This window comes from Culicoides brevitarsis, chromosome 3 (assembly GCF_036172545.1).
Source record: "Culicoides brevitarsis isolate CSIRO-B50_1 chromosome 3, AGI_CSIRO_Cbre_v1, whole genome shotgun sequence".
Taxonomy (NCBI): domain Eukaryota; kingdom Metazoa; phylum Arthropoda; class Insecta; order Diptera; family Ceratopogonidae; genus Culicoides; species Culicoides brevitarsis.
This window is the reverse complement of record NC_087087.1, coordinates 18,249,583-18,270,733: the sequence shown is the minus strand read 5'-3', so window position 1 is coordinate 18,270,733 and position 21,151 is coordinate 18,249,583. Positions and strand designations below refer to the sequence as shown.

The 21,151-nt window shown below is 27.1% G+C and overlaps 2 protein-coding genes across 2 annotated transcripts in view; both read right to left on the bottom strand.

Moving 5' to 3' along the window:
* Nucleotides 1-1,057: 1,057 nt before the first annotated feature.
* On the bottom strand, nucleotides 1,058-3,247 carry LOC134834706 (SET and MYND domain-containing protein DDB_G0273589-like). The gene has a single exon (XM_063849454.1). The coding sequence runs from the start codon at nucleotides 2,892-2,894 to the stop codon at nucleotides 1,143-1,145; it is 1,752 nt and encodes a 583-aa protein (XP_063705524.1). The 5' UTR covers nucleotides 2,895-3,247; the 3' UTR covers nucleotides 1,058-1,142.
* Nucleotides 3,248-5,900: 2,653 nt separating this feature from the next.
* LOC134834117 (uncharacterized) overlaps nucleotides 5,901-21,151 on the bottom strand; it is a 56,126-nt gene continuing 40,875 nt past the window's right edge. Inside the window, exons 5-6 of the mRNA XM_063848668.1 lie at nucleotides 10,502-10,682; nucleotides 5,901-7,191 (exon numbers count right to left, since the gene is read on the bottom strand). Of these exons, the coding sequence (XP_063704738.1) occupies nucleotides 7,036-7,191; nucleotides 10,502-10,682 (337 nt within the window). The 3' untranslated portion in view covers nucleotides 5,901-7,035. The remainder of the gene's footprint in view (nucleotides 7,192-10,501; nucleotides 10,683-21,151) is intronic.

Genomic DNA, 21,151 nt, shown 5'->3' with positions numbered 1-21,151 from the left:
TTTCTTTTCAATAAAAAAAATTTTTTCTCAATAATTTTTATCGAACTTTTCAAACAAAAAATTAAATTATTTTAAAAATTAAATAAATTTAAGTTTAATTTTTTAAAGTAATTTAATTTCTTTTATTTTAACATTTCCCGCACCTTCCAGTTATGAAATACTTTTTCACAAAAATTAATTTGTACAATTTCAAAACATTCATTAATATTTTTCACAATAAAAAATTAAATTTAAAGCAGAATATTTCAAGCTACAAATAAAAATAAAATAAAATAAAAAAGTAATAATAAAATTGACTTTTAATTTTTTTAAAATATGTTCAATAAATAAAATAATTAATTTTTAAAATGATTCGGGAAATCTTGCAAAAATATATTTTTTTTGTCAAGATGATTTAAAATCGTTTTTAATATTTTTTGAAATTTTGAAGTATTAAAAGCGGAAATTTTTATGAATTTTTTTTTAAATTTAGAACAATTTTATTATTTTACAAACCAAAGGGGCAAAGAAAAATATTCATAAAAATTTACCGATTGTAAGATATTTTTTCATAACTTTTCAGTAGGTATTAAAACTATTTAAATCATCTTAAAAAAATAATGTTTTCGTAAAATTTTGTTTAAAAAAAAAATTCACAAATTGTTTAATTTTTTTTTTTTATTTTATTAAATTAACATCTATTTATTTTTTTTATTTATTTGATTTATTAAAAAAAATAATTTTAAATTTAAATTTTTATTTTTTATTATTTTTTTTAAGTCTTTGTTACTTTTTACGATTTTTTTAAAATAAAATTCTAAATTAGCAAATATTAATTGACGGGGAAAAATTTTTTTAAAAAATTGTCTAAAAGTATTTTTTTAAACTTTTATTTTAATGTCTCGTTCAAAAAAAAAAATTACTTATTAAAAAAACTTACAAAAAATTCGACCTACTAACAAAATGATAAGGGACAGTTGATCTTTTTTTGTAAACAAATCGATTAGAAGGTTTACGAGGAGCAATGTTACGTCACTTAACTCACCCATATTGGTAGTAAACAAAATATATTAAATAATACCAGATCAGATGATTTTCTTTACACATCTTATTTAAAAAATTTATTGATAAGAATTTTTTTTAACAATTATTTCACAAAAATCTCATTCATATGTGAATTGCGGCTTGGTGTAAAAATGTCTCATAAACTCGTGCAAATACGATTGCGCCTCAACAATTTCCTCACACGGATAAAAACTATCGTAATCCGTCAAAAAAGTACAAAGATGCTCAAAATTCTTATTAACTGTCGAATTTTCATTGGCATCAACTTCACAAAATTTAATCGCTTCTTTCATCTGTTCCCACTCACTTTCCCTTAGTTTCTTCTTCAACTCCGCCTTTGAGGGATAATCATTGACACAAGCCTCGCATTGACACATGAAATAATATTGGTCATAAAGACAAGCTCGTCGTTCCTCCAATCCACGTACCATGTGATTATTTTGTTGATCGTAACAATCGCAGATCTTGTCGCCCGCTTTAATTGGACGAACGACGAAAATCAGCATAATTTCGTGATTTTTCCCGGCACGAGCTTTTCGGACATTCGGCGCACAACTGTGACTCAGGAAACTGCTAAGTGGATACGAGGCGATACCAAAGTCGGAAATTGAGTGATCTGGCTGCCGGGCCGACGTCATTTCGCGTTGGGACCACATGAGGAAGGTATTGATGGTGGTTGTTTGGAGAAATTGATACAAAAGTTTTTTGATGAGCGACTCGTGACTGCCTTGGACGAGTTTTTGTCGCAATTTTTCGTCTTGCAGCAAAAGGTCGTACATGACAGCGGCGATTTGGGTCTTTTTGAACAGGTCTTCGGTGTTGCGGTCATTTTCGATTGTCGTAAGGGAGCAAATTGTCTTGAAAATTGTGTATTCGTTGGCGTTTTTGAAGTCAAACGTGAATTGATTCTCCATGGTGGAGTTCATAGTCTCTTGCAGAGCGTTTAACTCGTCTAAATCGGGAAACGCATGAAGCGCCAAGAGAATCAGCTTGAATCCGACCAAGGATTCGTCCGTAAACCACTTTTGCAACTTTTCCATGATAAGACATTCGTGGTTGTGTGACCTTTCGCATGACCGCTGATAACACTGTTGGCTACAAAACATCGCCCCAACGCATGTGGGACACGGAATGAGATTATAAAAGGCGAAAGACAGACAATTGTTACACTTTTGATATGCCGCTTTCGGTTCGATGACTGGCGCGAACGGTTTTTCGACCATTATTACGTCACCTGGCGACAAATCGCGATTAGCAACCAAGTGACGTCCGTAAATTTTGTTCATGTTCAGTTGGATGCTGTTCGCGATGAAGGGAATGTTCTCATGCGATGGATAAGATAATTTCGGTTCCACCGAAAATTCTTCCTTTTCCTTGACCGGAGCCCCACTGACAACAGCATTGATGCATTTCGTCCGGATTTTCTCGAGTTCGAGTGTGGCATCGTTCCCTGCCCCATATTCCGTGGCCCAATTCACGTTTTCCATACAAGCTTCGAGCAGTTTCATGTTAAAGTAAATTTTGGCCCGATGCGTGTAGATTTTCGCCAGTAACGAGGAATTATTTGGGGCGAAACACAAACTTTCGTTCAAAGCGATCAAGGCTTCGTCGAAACTTTCCTTCTCCAAATGCTCCATTGCCTTCGTGTACGCGACCTTGGCCTTTTCTTCGCATTTTCCCACGTCACGTTCCGCAATCAAGTCCTCAACTTGTGCCTCTTTCAGCAAATCCAGACACATGTCGACCTTTTCTTGGGGCGACGAGAGCCGCGAAAAACGCTCCATTACGGCACGATCGTTCACGAGCCCCAGATAGAGTTTCAGCTTGTACGGTAATTTATTTACATTCATTTTTTAACCTTTTTTATTTACTCGCTTGTGTGACAACAAAAACACTTGCAACTAAGATGACCTCCTCTTTTACAACTTTTGTCACTACAACCGAAAAAAATTTCACTTTTCACGAGACAACAACCAAGGAATTCACTTTAATACTAACTAAAAAGTTGGAATCAGCGGTTGTATTTAAAACAGTCAGCTGTAAATTGGTGAGCGTGAACTTGACTGTATTTAAAACGCGATTGTCTTTGTAAATGAGTCTACTATAAGAGAGTCACATTTCTTCATTTGAGATTTTCCTTTAAAACAAAAAATTGACAAGAGATTTAACGTAAAATTGAAAAAAAAAATTGATTGATAAACATTTTTTTTCATACGACGACACATTCGCGCCTCGTCATCATCTCGTTTTTTAACGCGTTTTCATTTTTTTGTGAAAAATGCGGTTTTATGCCCATCGACTGTCCGTTTGTCCGTAATGTCGTGTAAATTTGCCTTTGCTAATTCAAGAGATGATGGTGACGTTCATTAATGATGTCGAACCAAATATGGCTTCATTCATACAGGACATCGGTTACGTTCAGGTCTTACTAAAAATTTAGAATAGGAAAGTAAGAAAATGAAAACTCGTGGAAAACCTCGGAAAATTCGTTTAAAATCGGAAAAACTTGGGGAAAAAATGTCATAAAGTTCGTGACAGTCTTGGAAATTCGGAGAAACCAGAAAATTTTCAATACTTAAAATATTAAGTTTCGTGGAAAACTTTGAAAATTCAACTATCCTAGAAAATTTTGGGAAAAATCAAAAAAATCGTGGAAAATAGGAAGAATTTAAAAACAAAATCTAAAGTTGTTTTTGGAAGAGAAAAAAAGTTTGTGAAAAACTTCGAGAATTCGTGTAAAAGTTCGTGGAAAACTCGGAAAATTCGTGGAAAACTCGGAAAATTCGTGAAAAACTCGGAAAATTCGTGGAAAACTCAGAAAATTCGTTAAAAATCAGAAAAATTTGTAAGGGTCTCGTAATTATAACATAAAAAGTTCAATTTCGTAGAAAACTTCTAATTGATCTTAGAAATTTTTAGGAAAGCCTCGGAAAAACTTGGAAAATTCGTGAAAAACTCGGAAAATTAGCAAATTTTCACACGTGTATTAGTAAATTAAAAAAAAATTAAAATAACTAGAATTCTCATAAAAAACGTATAAATTCATAAAAAGCCTCGAAAAACCATAAAAAATTTGTGAAAACTTCGGGAAAACCAGGAAAATCCGATAAATTACCTATTAAGAAATTATTCGCACATTTTAAAAATTTTAAAATGCGACTAAGTTGTTCGTTTCAACAAATGCCTTTTAAATCTCGTTTGTTTTTGTTTACATGAACAACTTACTAACACTACTTAATTTTACGTTATTTTGCACATATGATCGAGTACAGGGTGTTTCAATCAAATTTAAATGTCTTTCGCTTTAAATCACCAAAAAACGATGGAGACGCCCTGTAAAAAAAATAAAGAGTGAATGTAAATTACGTGTCTTGAAACTGATAAGAGTTGTTCACACAAGTGAATTTTTCGGGCACGTGTGTTGGTGCGGTAATGACCAATACATGAGATGTTGATGATGGGTTTGCGTGAAAAGCAAAACAATGAATGAATTCGAAGAGTTGGAGTGTCGTCGTCGGTTTCGGCCGGTACATTAGCTGGGCATTTAAAGTTGTGTTGGAATGAATGCTGATTAAATGATCGGACTTAAAGTTCAAGTTGGAGGAATGTTCTCGTGACCCAGTTGATTTTTTTTTAATTTTGCGTTTCAGACAAAAAAATTATCAGTGGTAATTACGATTAAAAGGGTGATTTTTAATGGAATTTTGGTAATTGATTTCTGAAAAAAAAAGATTTTTTGAGTGATGAAATTTGGAGTTAACAGGAAATATCTAGAACTTTAACTCTTATTCGATTATTATCAGAAACAGAATAATAAAAAATTCAAATAAATATTTTAACAGCTGAGTTAAATTTAGGGAAATCCGTTTAATTGAATATTTATTCATTAAAGCCCAACTTAGTTTTTAATATTTTAATTAAAATTTGTATCTTGTTTAGATAAAATAATTAATTTTAACATTTTAGAAAAATTGTTATTTAACATTGGCAAAAAAATAAAATTAAATTTTAAATAAATTAAATTTTAATTTTTAAAATTTTTAAAATAAAATTGAAAAATTTTCAAAATTTTAAAATTTAAAATTAAAAAAATTTTTTATACCTAAATAATTTTAAAAATTTTTCATAATAATATAATAAAAAAATTAAATTTCTAAAATTAGACAATTTTCGGAGAATTTAGAAATGATTTAAATTATAAAAAATTTTTTTATAAAATTTTTAAAAAAATTTATATTTTTAAAAAATTTTTCTAAAATATTTCAAATTAATTAATAATAAAAAAAATTAAATTGTATTAAAAAAAATTAGAAAAAATAATTTTTTAAACATATTTTTCAACAAATTTTTAATTTTTATAATTTTTTAAATAAATAAAATAAATTTATATTTTTTAAAATTATTATTTTATTAGTTAGAACTTAAATAAATTAAATTTTATATTTAAAAACATAATTTATAGAAAAGTTTTTTAAAAAATATATTTTTTTTGATATAAGGTGCAAACTTATATTTTGACGTTTAGTTGATAAAATTGCTTTAAAAAAAGTTTAAAATTAAATAAATTAATAAGAAAACGTATTTTTAGTCGAAATTGAAAATTTTATTTTTTATCATTTGCAAATTTTTTTTTAATTTTAAATTTATAAATTTTAAAAAGTTTATAGTTTAATTCTAATTAAATTTCCTTAAAATAATTTAAATGATATCACCTCACAAGGAAATACTTACATTTCTTTCAAAAAAGTCGCGTTAGAAAAAAAAAGAAAACTCAAATAATTTTTTTTAATGTCTCGTCATTTTATTTTGAACGATTTTTTTTATATTCATTTGTTATTTTAGTACAAGTACTATATTTTCTCATTATAATTATCAGAAATTATAAATATAAAACCTAGAAATAAAACTTACTCATTTTTTAAAATTACATTCAACTAACTTGTTTTAATTTATTGTTTAGTTATTTTTTTATATTTTTTGTAGCAATATCATATTAAGATAAATATAATTTCTACTAATACTATGCTTCTGCTGCTCATTTTTTTCTCTTATAAGTTAATTTAAACAATTTGTGCACAACGCTCATGTGATATTTTTTTTTGTCTTGACTCGATCTACGAAAAGTGGTGTTTTTTTCTTACATGTCTTTATTAGAAGTTTAATTCTCTTGCTTCTTGTTTTTATTGTTTGTTTTGTCTTTGTATTCAATAATGAAAGCTAATTGATTAAATTGGACTCCTACTCCTGCTGATGGCTTTTTCGGTGTCAGATCAATTGCCCGTTAATTGATTAAGGGTCTGAATACTGTGCGATGTCTTCATATCTTCTTTTAACTTAACAGTTACGCAAATAAATAATTATTAAAAAATAAATTAAAATTATTCTAATAATTACTGGAAGTGCGTTTAACAATTTTTTCTTTTAACATTCACAAGGAACCTTCTATTTCATGTGCGTGATACTTTTTAGAGCTTTTTGTGCAAGAAAGGTGATGGCTGCATTTATTTTTTTAGGGAAATTTTGGTGCTTTTTAATTTTTTTATAAATTTTGAAAAAAAAGGCAACGCTTTACTTTAGATGAAATGAAATAAAAAGCACCAATAAATGCGACAAAATTCAAATTCAAACCGAATCTTGTTAATTTGATGGCATTTTGTGTGTATGGCTAATAGAAATTACTTGAATATTCTTAATTTTTAGTATTTTTTCATTATTTTTTTTAATAACATTTATCAACTCTCAAATAAATCGAGAGTTGTGTCAATCAGTCTTTATTACATTTTTGTGTTTAAATTAAGATTTTTTTTTTTGAAACCGATCGATGGTTTTTTTAAGTAATTTTTCGTGCAGAATTTCTATAAAAGCGATTTGACTAAAAAAAATTATTCCAAAAAAGTATCCTAATACAATCTTTAAGTAAACAGTTTTTTTTGTAACTCGTAAAATCCTACATAATAAAATTAAATAAAATAACGTTAAAAACTAAGCGCCTTAATACACATAAATAGTTTTAAGTTGTGGCTTCAACTCGGGTGGTATAACAGGAGCTGATTCGTGATGCTTCCGTGACACTAGCCGCTTAAATCTGCCAGATAATTGTTTTTTGAAGCCATACAGGCCTTTCTTATCACTTTGTATCAACGCATCCTGTAAAAAAAATAAAAAAAATTATTAATAATTTATTTAAAAAAAAAAATAATTTTTTGATTGACACCAAAGACAAATTATTGCATAACGTAGTCATAATATTCCCCGACAAATCACGTCAAATTTTAAAATTAGCTCATCCGTTATCGTTTTTGCCTTTTTCTTATCAGTACAACGAATTTTTTTATTTTCTTGATTGATTAGAAACGATAATTGTGTGTCACCCATTTATTATTACATGCATGATCAATTGGGAACGCACATTGTCAATTCATGCAATTTTAATGACTCACTTCGACTCTACTCTAAAAAACGTCTCCTCGGATGTGTCACAAGCAAAACACAAAAAAAAACTTGAAACACGTTTATTGGAGACGCTCGTGATATAATTTTGTATGCATGCACAGACACAGTTTAATTTGTGTTTAGCCGTTTGAGTCACATGGTTGAATTAAATTGTGAAAAAAAATCAGATGTTCGTTGAATGTCGTAAATTTTTATATTATATTTCTCTCTCGGTTTTTTTTATGTATTTAATCGTAGACGTTAATTTTTTCGTGTATTTTTATGTATTCTTATCGACATGTGCCCAGTGGAATTAAATATTATTTTTTAAGACTTTTAAAATATTCATTAAGAAATTTTTCTTAATTTTTATTTCTGTTTGAAAAAAAAAATATTTTTATTTTGAAAAAAAAAATTTTTTTTAATTTTTAATTTATAATTTTTAATATTAATATTTTTTCCATAATTTTACTTTTTTTCAATGACTTAATTTTTTTAATTTTTTTTATTTATTTTTTTTTAATTAAATTTATTTTTTTTTTGATTCTAATTAATGAATGATATTTTAATTTTTTTTCCAATAATTTTTTAAATTTTGAATTTAATTTCTGGGAATTATTTTATATTATTTTCTCAATCAATTTTCATAATTTTATTTATTTTAATTCATTGAAATTATTTTTTTTTATTTCCCTTTATTTTTAATTTAATTTTTTTTTTAAATTTTAATTATTTAAAAATGTTAATAAAAAAAATATTCAAATAATTAATTTTTAAAAAAATATTAAATTTTTAATTAATTAAAAATCACCTAAATTTCCTTTAAAAAAATTAATTTCGTTCCACTGAGTTAATTTTTTTATGTATTCTCATCGACACATGTTCAAGATTATTTCTTGGAAAAATTGACGCAAATTACGTTCTGATAATTTTTTTGTGCTCTAGCAAAATTTTAATTAAATATATTGAATAACCTGAATCCACGTGGCTGCTATTTTGCCATGAAAACATAACAGTTTGATAACCCTTTCCATTCCCTTAGAACTGTTGCTATGTCACAACTTTTATTTTTTGAATAAATAATCGCTGTATATTTCGACAAGTGTCTATTTTTAAATAAAAAAAAAACATTTTACACCGTCGCTCGCGTTTTACTATCGTGATGACAAAATCTTTCCCAACACTCGAGTTTATTCTAAATTTATATATAAATATCAAGGACGATTGATTTTTCTTGCAATTGATTTCTTTAAAAAAAAAGTCGCGCTTTCTCTTCGGGAAATAAATTCACGAAAAAAAAAATTGACACCATTTATTGACCTCTTTAGGTCAGCAAATCGCGAGTATGGGAGTTTTTGTACTTTGTTCCTGTTTGTGTTCTTAATTCACACAAAAAATAATTTCAAAGCATTTTTTTTACAAAAACAAACATCATATTGACGTGTAACTTACAATTCGACACTCGTTACTTAATATCGGTAAAAAAAAGTGCAAAATTGCAGCAAGAAATTTTTTTGTCGAGTTTTAATTCGTGTTTATCAATGTCATAAATTCTACCGGGTTTTCGTCATTAATGTCGGACGACCCGTAATTACATGCAATTATTTTTGATTAAAAAAAAAGCCGCTTAAAACTCATCGTTGCTCTCTTTTTTCGCGCATTTCCTGCAGCCAGAACCTTTCCTTTTGCTTCCTCATGTGCTCGATCGATATGCGGCGCAAAACAAAATTAAACATTAAACTACTTCCCATAAATAATAGCGAGCAGTATATGCGGAATTAATAAAAAATGTAAGTTGTGCACCTAAACAATCAATATCTCGGCTGCACCTGTGTGCGACTACGTGTAATATTAAATGATTAGTTGACATTGATAATGAAAAAAAAACTGTTGTTTCAATTATTTCACGAGCGAAATGAAGTTGGACGCCGGAATCCGCGCCACTTTTACCTTGAGCGAGGTTAATGTTCCTCCAGACGACAAAAAAAATATAAAAAGGTCAAAACCCTCATTCAACATAATTCTTCTTCAAGCAAACTCGTTTGTTTGGTATCCCTTCTATTCTAAAAATTTCGTCTGTCTTCCTTTGTTGAAATTATTTTTTTCTTCTCAACTACTTATAAGAATCACGTACGATCACATATGATATGTGAAATTTCGGTCGTTTTCGGGTAAAAGACCCAAAATTATTTACGAAGCATAAAATTTTTAAACATAATGTGAATGATCGCTGTCGGATTTTTTTTTCTCTTCTTTCTACGTGACACGAATATTAAATTTTGAGGAAGAGAACAAGAAAAAGGAACGAAGAATCGATCAGACAAAGGATAATCAAGAGAGAAAATAATGATGATAGGTAACAGATGTGTTCGTTACAAAAATTATATTTTTTTTTCGTCTGGTCAGAAGTTTCGTTGCACAATTGGATCTATTTTTAATAAATAGACATTTCGTAAGAAACCCCATTTTTAATGTTTCTTCTTCGAAATGTGAAAGAGCAATTCATTTGTCTGTGATTTCAATTAAGGCGACTAAATTTAATTGTTTGATTCAAGAGTTCAGAGAAAAAAATTTAAAAAAACCTTAAAGTTTTGAGGAATAAATTTTAAAAAAATAATAAAATAAAAAAAAAATAAATTTTAGGCATTTTTCTTTTTTTTTAAATTAAAAAATTAAAAAACTGAGCTTTAAATTAAATTAAAAATTAAAATAAAATAAAAATTTTTAATAAAATTAAAAATTCTAACATTTAAAAAATTTTTAATTCAGGCTCAAAAAATTAATTTTTAATTTTAGTTTAAAAATTGCTGGAAAAATATTAAATAATTATTTTTTTAATTTTTAAAAAATATTTTTTTATTATTAATTTTTCTTTTAAATAACTTTAATTTTAATAATTTTATTTTAAATATTTTTTTTTATTAATTAAAAAATTTTAATATTTTTTTCTCATCAAACTCTCGATATCAAATAATTAAATTATCGCCAGAAATAAAATAAAATAAAATATTTTTCTGTTACTTACATGATTGGCTGCATTGTGAATGTAAAGATTTGGCTGTGGCGGAAGCGGCGGAAAGACCCAAACGGATGGCGATTGTTGCCGATATGTCACTGGTGGTGTTGTTTCATTTGGTAACACAGCTTGTGGTGATTCGACATGCACTGGGCTGCCGGCCGACGAGTCCTCACGCTTTCTCAGTTTGCTGCGAAGAAGACGCATTGTTAGAATTGTTCCGTGACTTCCGACCATTTTGCTCAGTTTTTTGTGTTTGTTTGGTTTTTTTGTAGGAAATTTTTTTGTTTGTTTGTACGTTTAACGTTTGTCTAAAACTTATCACAGTTCAATAAACCACGTTTATATTTTTTTTGGATTCTAAATTCGCACAATGATATCTTTGATGAACGATAAAATTTTATCGCAGGCTTAGATAACCTTTGTTGAGTTTTTTTTTTTGGTTAAATTCTTTGTCAACTGTAACCTTTTTCGAATCTGTTCATTTGAAGATTTTTAATTTTTTTTTCTAGTTGAATGTTCTTAAAATCATTTGATAATTTTTTTATGAAATTTATTTTTTTTTTCTATTTGTTTTTAATTGTCACACAGTGTTTGCACTGCTTTACAATTAATTTCTGAATTTTTTTCTTGATAACAAGCTAGTTGAAGGACTGACATGAGACTGAACTTCAAACGTAGCGGTGTCGTTATTTAAAGCAATTTCCGTACCGGTTGACGTCATTGTTTGATAAACTTGTGAGGAATCTGTACGAGACTCTGTGACATATAAATTCTTTCAAGCGAGTGATCCAAGTTGTCTGCATGGGAAGCAACGACACACAAAAAATTGAATGGATTTGATAAAAGATTTCTTTTGAGAGAGGGGAGAGAGACAAAATTCTCTCGGTAAAAATTTGATCGTTTTTGACGTTTTTTGAGGGATTTTTTTATTTTTTAATAAGAAAAAAATATTTTTTTTTAATTTAATTTAAATTATGTATTAAATTAAAAAAATAAAAATGAGAAAAAAAAATCAAATTAAAATTAAAAAAAAAATTTTTTTTTTATTTAATTTTTTTTTAAATAAAATTTATTTTTTTTTTTAAATTAATTAAATAAAAATTAATTTAAAAATTTTTTTTTATTTTAAAATTAAATTAATTAAAATTAAAAAAAATTAAAAAATTAAATCAAAATTATTAAAAATAATTTTTTTCTTATTTTAAATTTTTTAAAAAATATTTCAAAGAAAATCCCATCGATTAAAAAAAACTCTAACGCTTCCATCGGCTTTTGTCGTAAATCGTCGTCGTCATTTTTTGTTTGTCTTTCTTCAAAATAAATAATCATCACATTTTGCATGTCTGTGAATCCACAATATATTTTATGACTGTTCAAAACTTTCGGTGAAGTGTCTTACTTTCATTTAAAATTTTTCGTAGAATATTTTCGTGAAGAGGCGATGAGTGATGAGAATCACTAATAATTTCTGCCAAGGATTCGTTAGAATTAAAAATTAAAAAAAAAATAAACACTTTTGGCGAGACATTTCCCCGTAATTTTTTTTTACCTGTCAAAATCTACATTATTCTGACCAAGAACCAGTAAAATCAGTCATAAACCAGTCTAGACTGAACTTCAAACTTTTTTTTTTGGAATTTTGAACTGCAACTTTCGAGTCATCGAACGAGGGATTTTTGTCCAAGTCATTAGAGCAACGTTCGATTTCTATTAATAAGACGATGAATCGCAGAACGGAAATGATTGCATTTTCTTCGATATCGTTAAAATTAATTTTTTGATAAGATATGTCAAAATTTTACAGAAAATCACCAATAAAAAAAATTAACCGCACACGCAGAAATGTCTTTGTTTTGTTTTATGATCTTTTTTTTGATAAGATACGAAAAAATGAAACAGCGAAAAATTTCTGGTCAAAGTTAACTTTTCTCTATCTTAGTCTCGTGTAATCGCATCACGCATTGTCAGTGGAGTGATAAAGAAAGATTGTCGGATTAAAATCTTATTAAATAGAACAATCAACTTGCTTCAGATAAGATGAGGTTGGGACAATCTGGCGCTCATGATACCGCGAATGACGATTTAAATTTTTATTTTTTCTTATCGCGCGAGAGATTGTCACAAATTTATGCAATAATTTGATGGTTTTTATCATCGCTGACCGATTATTCGGGCGAAAAACCCAAAATTTATTCTTCTTTGAATTTTTATAAGAACATAAAAAAATTACGTCGTAAAATTTAATGAGTGATTTCGGAAAGCGATAACGATTAGAATTGATTAGATTCGGTGATTGGCATGTGTCACAAGATATCCAAGAGTTCCGCTGATAAGACAGGAAACTCCTTTCTATTTGTCCTCGAAGAAACATTTTTAACACGTGCAAGTCAAATGAATGAGGCTATAAATAGTAAAATTTGAATAAAATAATTTTTTGACTAGATAAGTTTTTGAATTACGTTTGAATTCAAAAATAAAATCAAATTTTTTGACCATTTTTCCACGAGAAAAAAATTAATTTAGATTTTTAATTAATTAAAAATTAATTTAATAAAAAATAAGTCCGCTTTGAAAAATAGGTTTTGAATTTTTGAACAAAATTCAAGAGAAAAATGTTTTTTTTAATTCAAAAAATTTTAATTTTTGTTTAATATAATTTTGATTTTTTTTTAATAAATTTTAAGTAATATAATTAATATTTTTAATAAATAAATTTGGAATTTAATTCAATTAAATAAAATTTAATTTTTATTTTTTAAAATTTCTTTTAAATATTTTTTTTTTAAATTTTAATACGATTAATTTAATCTAAAAAGGTAAAAAGTCAATAAACTTTTGGTTTTTCAAAAAAAAATTTTTTTTTGGATCACAAAAATTATTTTTTTTTAAATTTTGTTTTTGAGTGACTTTCACTTAGTTGACTTAAAGAAAATCTTGAAAAAATATTTTTTTTTTTAATAAAAATAAAATTTTAGTCAATTAAAATAAAATAAAAATTTTATTTTAAATTAAATATTATAATAAATAAAAAAATTTAAACCTGTAAAAAAAATCTTGAGTTAAGTAATTTTTACAAAAGTTTAAGTTAAATATTTTTTAAATTTTAATTGTTTTTTTTTTTAATTTTAATTAAATTTTTTTTAAGTTAAAATTATTTAAAATAATTTTTAATTTTTTTAGATTAATTTCAAGTAGAAATTCAATCAATTTCGTATTTTCACCTTAAATTTTTAAGGTCTAGTCCATGAAACCTTTTTTCAAAGCAGCAATAAATTCCATTCTTGAAGATAAACCTGCGACATAGAATGTTCCAGCGCATGATTTGATAAGAAATTTAGTTACATAAAAATAAAAATTGATTAGATTTTGATTAAATTCTTCAATCCATTATTTTAAGTGACGCCACAAATGACGCAGTTCCATTAGAAATCGTGAAAAATTACTTGAAAGTAGTAAGTAATAAGTAGTTTCGACGTCACACGAACATTTTAAATTTTTGATGAGGAGACCTGTCTACACCGCAAGACATTTTTACGATGGACTTGAACTTGACACATGAAGAAGTTTTCATCGATCGGAGGCTCGTTGACAGACCGTTTAATTGGATTGGTGGCGATTAGAATGCAAAATGATTGATCGAAAAACAAAACAATTATTGTTGTTACAAAAACTGATGAATATTCAAAGTATTCTAATATTGACAGTTTTTTGACAAGTTTCTAGCCAAAAGCAGCAATTTTAGAAAAAAAAACAACAACATCACATGAGCTCATTAAAAATGACATTGACAGTAATCCAAAAACGTTGCAAATTTTGTTGTTAATTATCAGCACAAGCGAAATTACGGAATATTTCCCACCTTCAAGTTCTCGTAAGATGCAGTTATAAAATTAACTCGTGTCTGCGCTAACTATCAATTTCCGCAAAGTGAAATTCTCTTGGCAGGCGTTTCGGTGTAGCGGATTTATGTAAAAAATAAATAAATTTATTATTTTTTTTTCATCTAATAATTTGCCGGTTAATGTATTTTTTTTAGAAAAAAACGGCGTTTTAAAAGAGGACTTTTAATAATTTTCATGTTAAGAAGACAGGGGCGGAACGGACTGAAAAATTAATAATGGCCTCATTTTTTTATGATTTTTTTTTGTGAAAAAATTTTTAAAAATTATTTAAGAGCTTCATCATAATTTTTTCTAATTAGAATTATTCTTTTTATTTTTAATTAATTTAATTTTAATTTAATTTCAATTTTATTTTAATTATTTTTTTAAAATAAATTTTTCAACATAATTTTATTAAAGTGATTTTTTTTCTATGGATTGAATTAATTTTCAAAAGTCAAGTTGTCAACTATTAACTTTAATTTTTAATTGAAATTTTTTAAATTTTTTTAAAATTTATTTTGAAATAAATTAAACTTTTTTTTAAAAATTATTTTAATTTAATTTTATAAATTTATTATTTTTTTTAAATTTAAATTTAATTAATTATTTGATTTAATTTATTTAAATTTAATTGTTTTTTTTTTATTTTAAAAATAATTTCATTATTTGATAAATTTTAATGAAGTCAAACCCAAAATCCGCCTCTGTCTAATTATTTCTGAAAATAACCAGAACTCCCTTTTTCAAACCGCCTTTCTCATTACTTAATAAAATTAATTAATTGTAACATGAAATTAACCAATCACCTCTGTTTATTTATACAATAAGTATCTATTAGACTGTCGACTGACAAATATAGTGCAGCATTAGTCATCGCTTTTGATTAAAAAGAATCACAAAGACTTTATTTATAAATTAATTATCACAAACTTTTTTAAAGCAAATTGTGAAAGATTATGGGGAAAAACCGCGTATTTAATTTATTTTATATTTCTACAAAAAATGACATTAAAATGATAAAATACAAAAACAAAACGACGCGCAAAATTTTTCTAGGAAATGTACATCGCGCGCGTATATCAAAAGCAATACAAGTTTTTTGGCCAGTTGACGTAATTTTTTTTTCACTAAAAATTTTATTTTATATTTTTAGTGATTCCTCCGAACAGACATATATAAATATCGCACAAAAAAGAGGTGGCGCAAAAATAAACGTCATTGCAACGGGTCAAAAAATGACGTGTGACGACAAACATCGGTTTCTACTAGAAATTTATTGTGGTAGGATCGTAAAATAAATAATAATAAAATCAATATTGATGATAGTTGCTCGAAAAAAAATATTTTAATAATTTAATGCAATAACGTAAAAGGGTGAAAGTGAAACAAACAATTACTACTAAAACGATAACAGAATAATTAGAGTGACGTGAATGATGATTGTTCATGTCCTTGGATGGACATTAGAGAGTTGGGATGAGAAAAAAAATATTTATTTTGTTTTTGAAACTTGACGTTTTAATGGAATGACGTTTTTTAAGGCTTTTAGGTTTACAAATGAGGCTTTCATAATTTTTGTAGGAAATTTTTTCAAATTTTTATTTTTTTTTTTTTGAAAATTAAATTATTTTAAAAATAAATAAAATTAATAAATAAAATTCATAAAATAATTTTAATATAAAATTAATTATTAATTAAATTAATTCAAAAAAATTTTTTTTTTATTTTTTTAATTTTTAAAAAATTATTTTTTTATAAAAAAAAATTTTAAAATATTTATTTAATTGTTTAAATTTAATTTAATTAATTTAAATTAATTATTTAATAAAGAATTTTAAAAAATTATTTAAAAAATTACAAAAAAAAAAACTTTATACAAAAATTATTAAGTCCTTATTAATAACCCCCAGGACGTCAACGAAGCCCGAATTTAACATCAAATGAACGGAATTCAAAAATCATGTCCTTCGATTTCAATATTTTTAAGAAACCTTGTAAGTTTGAGGACCTTCAAAAAATAAAAACCTTTGTGTTTTGGGATTTTCAGATATTTTTTTTTTGAGCCAAGCTGGAAGAAATTTCAATTTATTTCATTTTTCCATCAAAAACTCGCAAAAATATCTAGAAAATAATATTTTCGCGAAATTATGGTGGAAAAACGAAAAAAATTAAAATTTCTCCCATTCTAAAAGTCCAGAAAAATCCAAAAACGCAAAAGTTTAAATTTTTTACTCCTCAATCCCCCAAAATTTCATTGAAATCGAAATAAATGATTTTTGAACTCCATTCATTCAATGTTGAAATCGCCAATGACAAAAAATGCCACAAGGGATCAACTTTGATTGAATATCAAGTGGACAATTTCAAGTGACAATATCAATATTTGACTAGTAATTGAATGAAACACAAGCCATCCGTCTTTGTTTCTGACATTTTTTTTTGTATCAATGAATTGTTCAAAGGCTTTTCCGACGCACAAGTTTCATTCAAACAAAAGTGAAAAAGGTCACCGAGACAAAATAATGACTTTTGTCGTACATTATTATTGTTTTCTGATATTTGTGACCAGCTGGCAGAAAAAAAAATGATGTACAAACACGACGAAAAACGTTCAGTAAATAAAATTTGGAAAATTGCCCATTAATTTTTTTCCTCATGTTTGTTTTTTTTTTCGTGTCTTTCACGAGAAACACACGCGAAGTGGGACGCCAAATTACTACGAATCTCGATTCATTTATGACTTTTTGGAATAATAATCAAAGAAAGCGCGTTGCCATTCTGTCTGGCAGTGCGAAAAATCACAAAGACGCGCGAAATTGGAGCAACTAATGAACTCCGCAAACGTGTGAAATGCGAAAAAATCAAGTCAAGCTTGCATTTCCGATGAATGTTTCTTTATCTGTCGTTACTAGACGATCCGCACACTTGACAAAGCCCTAGATTCCGCGTAAAATATGGATTGCGACACGTTCCGTTTATTTGTTATCGTCGATAATTCGCAATTAGGTAAGGTACTCGCGCAAAGAAAAATTTTCTAAATCGGTCCCATCACTCAAGCAGCATTGACAGCGCGCGCGTTACAAATATTTGAAATACTTTTGAGTGATCCAGAAAGATAAGAAAAAACCACCTCGAAAAGTAGGTTTTTTATTGCGTCTGATGAGGTCAATACGATTTAGATCATTTTTTTTCAAACATGCGATTTAATTTTTTATTTTTAAAAATGCGTAATTTTTCTTCATACTTTGTTCCGTTGTGTGTAAATAAAACAAAGTTGTCCGCTTTAATCAACTGTGAGGCGCGATATGAACAAATTTTTATCGTCTTGATAAGAAGTGGCAATAATTCGAGTCTGTCGAGAGGTGTGTGAGAAACGTCTTTCGTATTTGTGTCATGAATTATGTTGCTCTCGCGAAAGATTGCATCAGCCTGATATTTACCCTCAACCTTGTTTATTTATTATTTTTCGTTGGCGATAGGGATAATGAGAGTCGATGTACATCAGAATAAAGAGGTTATCTGACTTAAACTCAGAGACGGACTAGTCTAGAAATTGAGAAAGCTGGGAATTTTCCTTAAGATTTTTTTTTATTTTTTTGAAAATTATTTTAAGCAAACTTTTTTAAGTCTTAAAGTTGTCTGAGGCTGGAAATCTTTTTTTTTAAATGAAAACTGATAAAATTAAAATTTGAAAAATTAAAAATTTATCAAAAAAGATTTAATTCTGTTTCTAAATTTAATTAATTATTTTTTGAATAATTATTAAATTTTTTTTTTTAAATATTTCTCATATTTCGACTTAAAGATCTTAAGTTTTTTTTTAATTGTATTTTATTTATTTTTTCTAACGTTTTTTCGTTACTTTATTTTTTGCCATTCTAGTGACACAAAGTCGTTGAAGGAATTGACAAAGACGAAATAATGAAAATTTAATTTAAAAAAGAAGATAATATATATTAAATTAATTTCAGAATCTATTCACTGAAGGCAAGCATTTCCCCATTACTACATATTTACATTGAAAACGTCGAGCTATCACGAATTTTCCTATAATCAACATATTTCGAATGCTCAAAGACAGCAAACCACAGACATGATGCACTTAGATACCTCGAAGAGCAAAGGACTTTAGGCTCACTAGCAAGGGATTTTATGCTGGCGAAGATTTAAAAAAAATGGAAAACAAAATCAATAAGTTTTTGATTTTTTTACCAATTTTAATTTTTTTTTTAAATTTAGAAAATTTTTCGATTTTAAATTAAAAAAAAAACAAAAATGAAAATGCAAAAAAAGAACAATTAACTTAAGTTTGACTTGAGTCAAATTGATTGACTTGATTTACAAATTATTTTAAAAATTAAAAAAAAAAATTTTTAAATCAGGTTTAAAATACAAAAAATATTTGACTTAATTTAATTTATTCTTAACTTTAAGTTTAAACTTTAAACTTTACTTTAAAGTTTAAGTCAAAATGTTGTTAATTCACATAAGTTTTGTAAGCTTAAATTATAAGTTTTTGCAGCCTTGAAATGAACAAAATTTTATAGGGCTGAAAAAACTTATGACTTAAACTTAAGCTTCCAAACTTATGTGACTTAAACTTCAATTTAAGTTTTAAGCTCAAGTTTAAAAAAAAGTTAAATTAAGTCAAAAGTCGAATTCTTTTTAAAATTTCAACCAAATTTTGGAATAAAACTATATTTTTGGAAATTTAAAAAGAAATTGGTAAATATGTATAATCAATCAATTTGATTTAAGTCAAAATTAAGTGATATTTACTCAAGCTGAAATTAAATTGTTTCAACTTAAGAAGTTTTGCAGGCTTAAAGTCCTCAAAACGTCTCTGCTTGACGCGTCAAGCCATTCCCATAAATTGAACCCCTCACTTTTTCCCATGAATCGCTCTGGCAACTAATCAAGAATCATCTAGTTTTATGTAATCCATTGCCTCGGCCTTCATTTTTTACGTAGGTACCTCGCTACAAAAAGTGTCTATTTGCCGCACTATTAATACACAGTTTTTTTTTTGTGTAATTACCTACAATTACAACTGTTCTGCACTAGTGTTTAATTTAGAATGTTAAACAAACTGAGCAACCTAGAACGACTCTTGGTAACGCTCGGTAACTCATTGTCAAGTTCAAATTGTGGTCATTGGAAAATCCATTCGTGGCTTTGAGAAATTTTTATCGCTTTTCCGGCAGATTTCATGTCTGTCCATGATTTAAAGGCGGTTTTCAATTAATTGGAGACTTTTTGATGTTCAGTGATTTGTATTCAAATTAATGAGGTTAAAATGGCAAAAAAAAACCCTCTGATTAAATATATGGGGAATATTAATATTTATTTAAATTTGCTGACTGTAGCGGTATTTTGGATGTATGAATTGTGTAGACAAGTTTTTTTTTTGTAGAACACTGAGAAGAGAATTTGCCGGGTTTCGAGAATCGCTTGAAAAATTTAATGTCACTTGGAGCGCTTTTAGAATTTTTTAAAGAAAATTAAAAAATTCGTTCAAAATTAGCAATTTCATGTTTTTTTAAATATTTCTTATTGGACTTGGAAGTTAAAAAAAATAAACTTAAGCTTGACTTAAGAGTCCAACTAATTGACTCAATTTAAAATTTTAACCGTACAGGTATTTCGAATTAATTTTTCTTTTGTTTTCAAAAGAATTTTATTTTTTCCCGAAATCAAAAAACTATTTGACTTAAGCTAAAGTCACTTAAGTACGACTTAAACCCGACTTAAGCCAAAATAAATTCATTTTTTTAAAAATTTACAAAAAAAAATATAAATTTTCCCGATATTGTGAGGGAAACCCAAAAAATATTTGACTTTTATCTTTCGCAAACTTATTCTTAAACTTAAGCTTAAGTCAAAAGTCAAATTTTTCTTTTGACTTAAACTTTAAGAAAACGAAGTTTAATAAGCTGAACTTAAAATCAATTCATGCCCTGATAAATTTTTCAGTAGAAATTGGGTAAAATTTAGTTAATTTTTAATTTTTTTTTTTTGAGAAAATAAAAATGTGAAAAATTTCCATAATGAAATTTTAAACGCTTTATTTTTAAAATTCCAGGGCCTTAAAATAAGACAATATTGTCCCATAAGGCAAAATTAGCTTTCAAATTTTGATCAATGACTCTTTTTGCAAAAACTACGCAACTCAGGTAATAAAAAAGCGCCCTGTGCAAAAAAAGAAACAAAAACCCGCAACCCACAAAACTCGTTCTTAATCTTTTTCAGTTTTCTTTTCGTAGTGTTTTAGGTTGACAACGACTACTAGGTAGGTAGGTAGGCAAGTCATCGTCACTAGTACGAGGTCTGAGCATACACAAATAGAGATTAAAAAAAAGAACAGAAAAAAAGAGATATACCTGGAATTAGATGCTGATGCCTTGCGATACGCACTTGACGACAATGGACCAGTTTGATAAAAGCTGTTATATTCGTGAATTGTATTCATAAAGAGATGAAACAAATAAACCTCTTCCATCGTTGATTCTGTTTGTCTACTACGACGACGAAATGAATGGCGAGACAACGAATTTTTTAAAACGTTTTAAAAATAAACCGAAGAAAATGCAAGTTATTTCGAGAGAAAAGGGTGTCCCTTGTTGATATTTTTTTTATAAATTTTCACTAAGGTGACACCAACTAAATTATATTTTCATGGCAAGAACACTTTTTTTTGTCATGTCACAAAATCATCTGGAGACGTGGTTGGATTGCATCACTAATCAACAAATTTCTCTTTTTTTGCACTGCC

Bases quoted from the DNA above. Each gene is read 5' to 3' on its own strand.
- LOC134834706 (XM_063849454.1), bottom strand. From the start codon at position 2,894: ATGAATGTAAATAAATTACCGTACAAGCTGAAACTCTATCTGGGGCTC.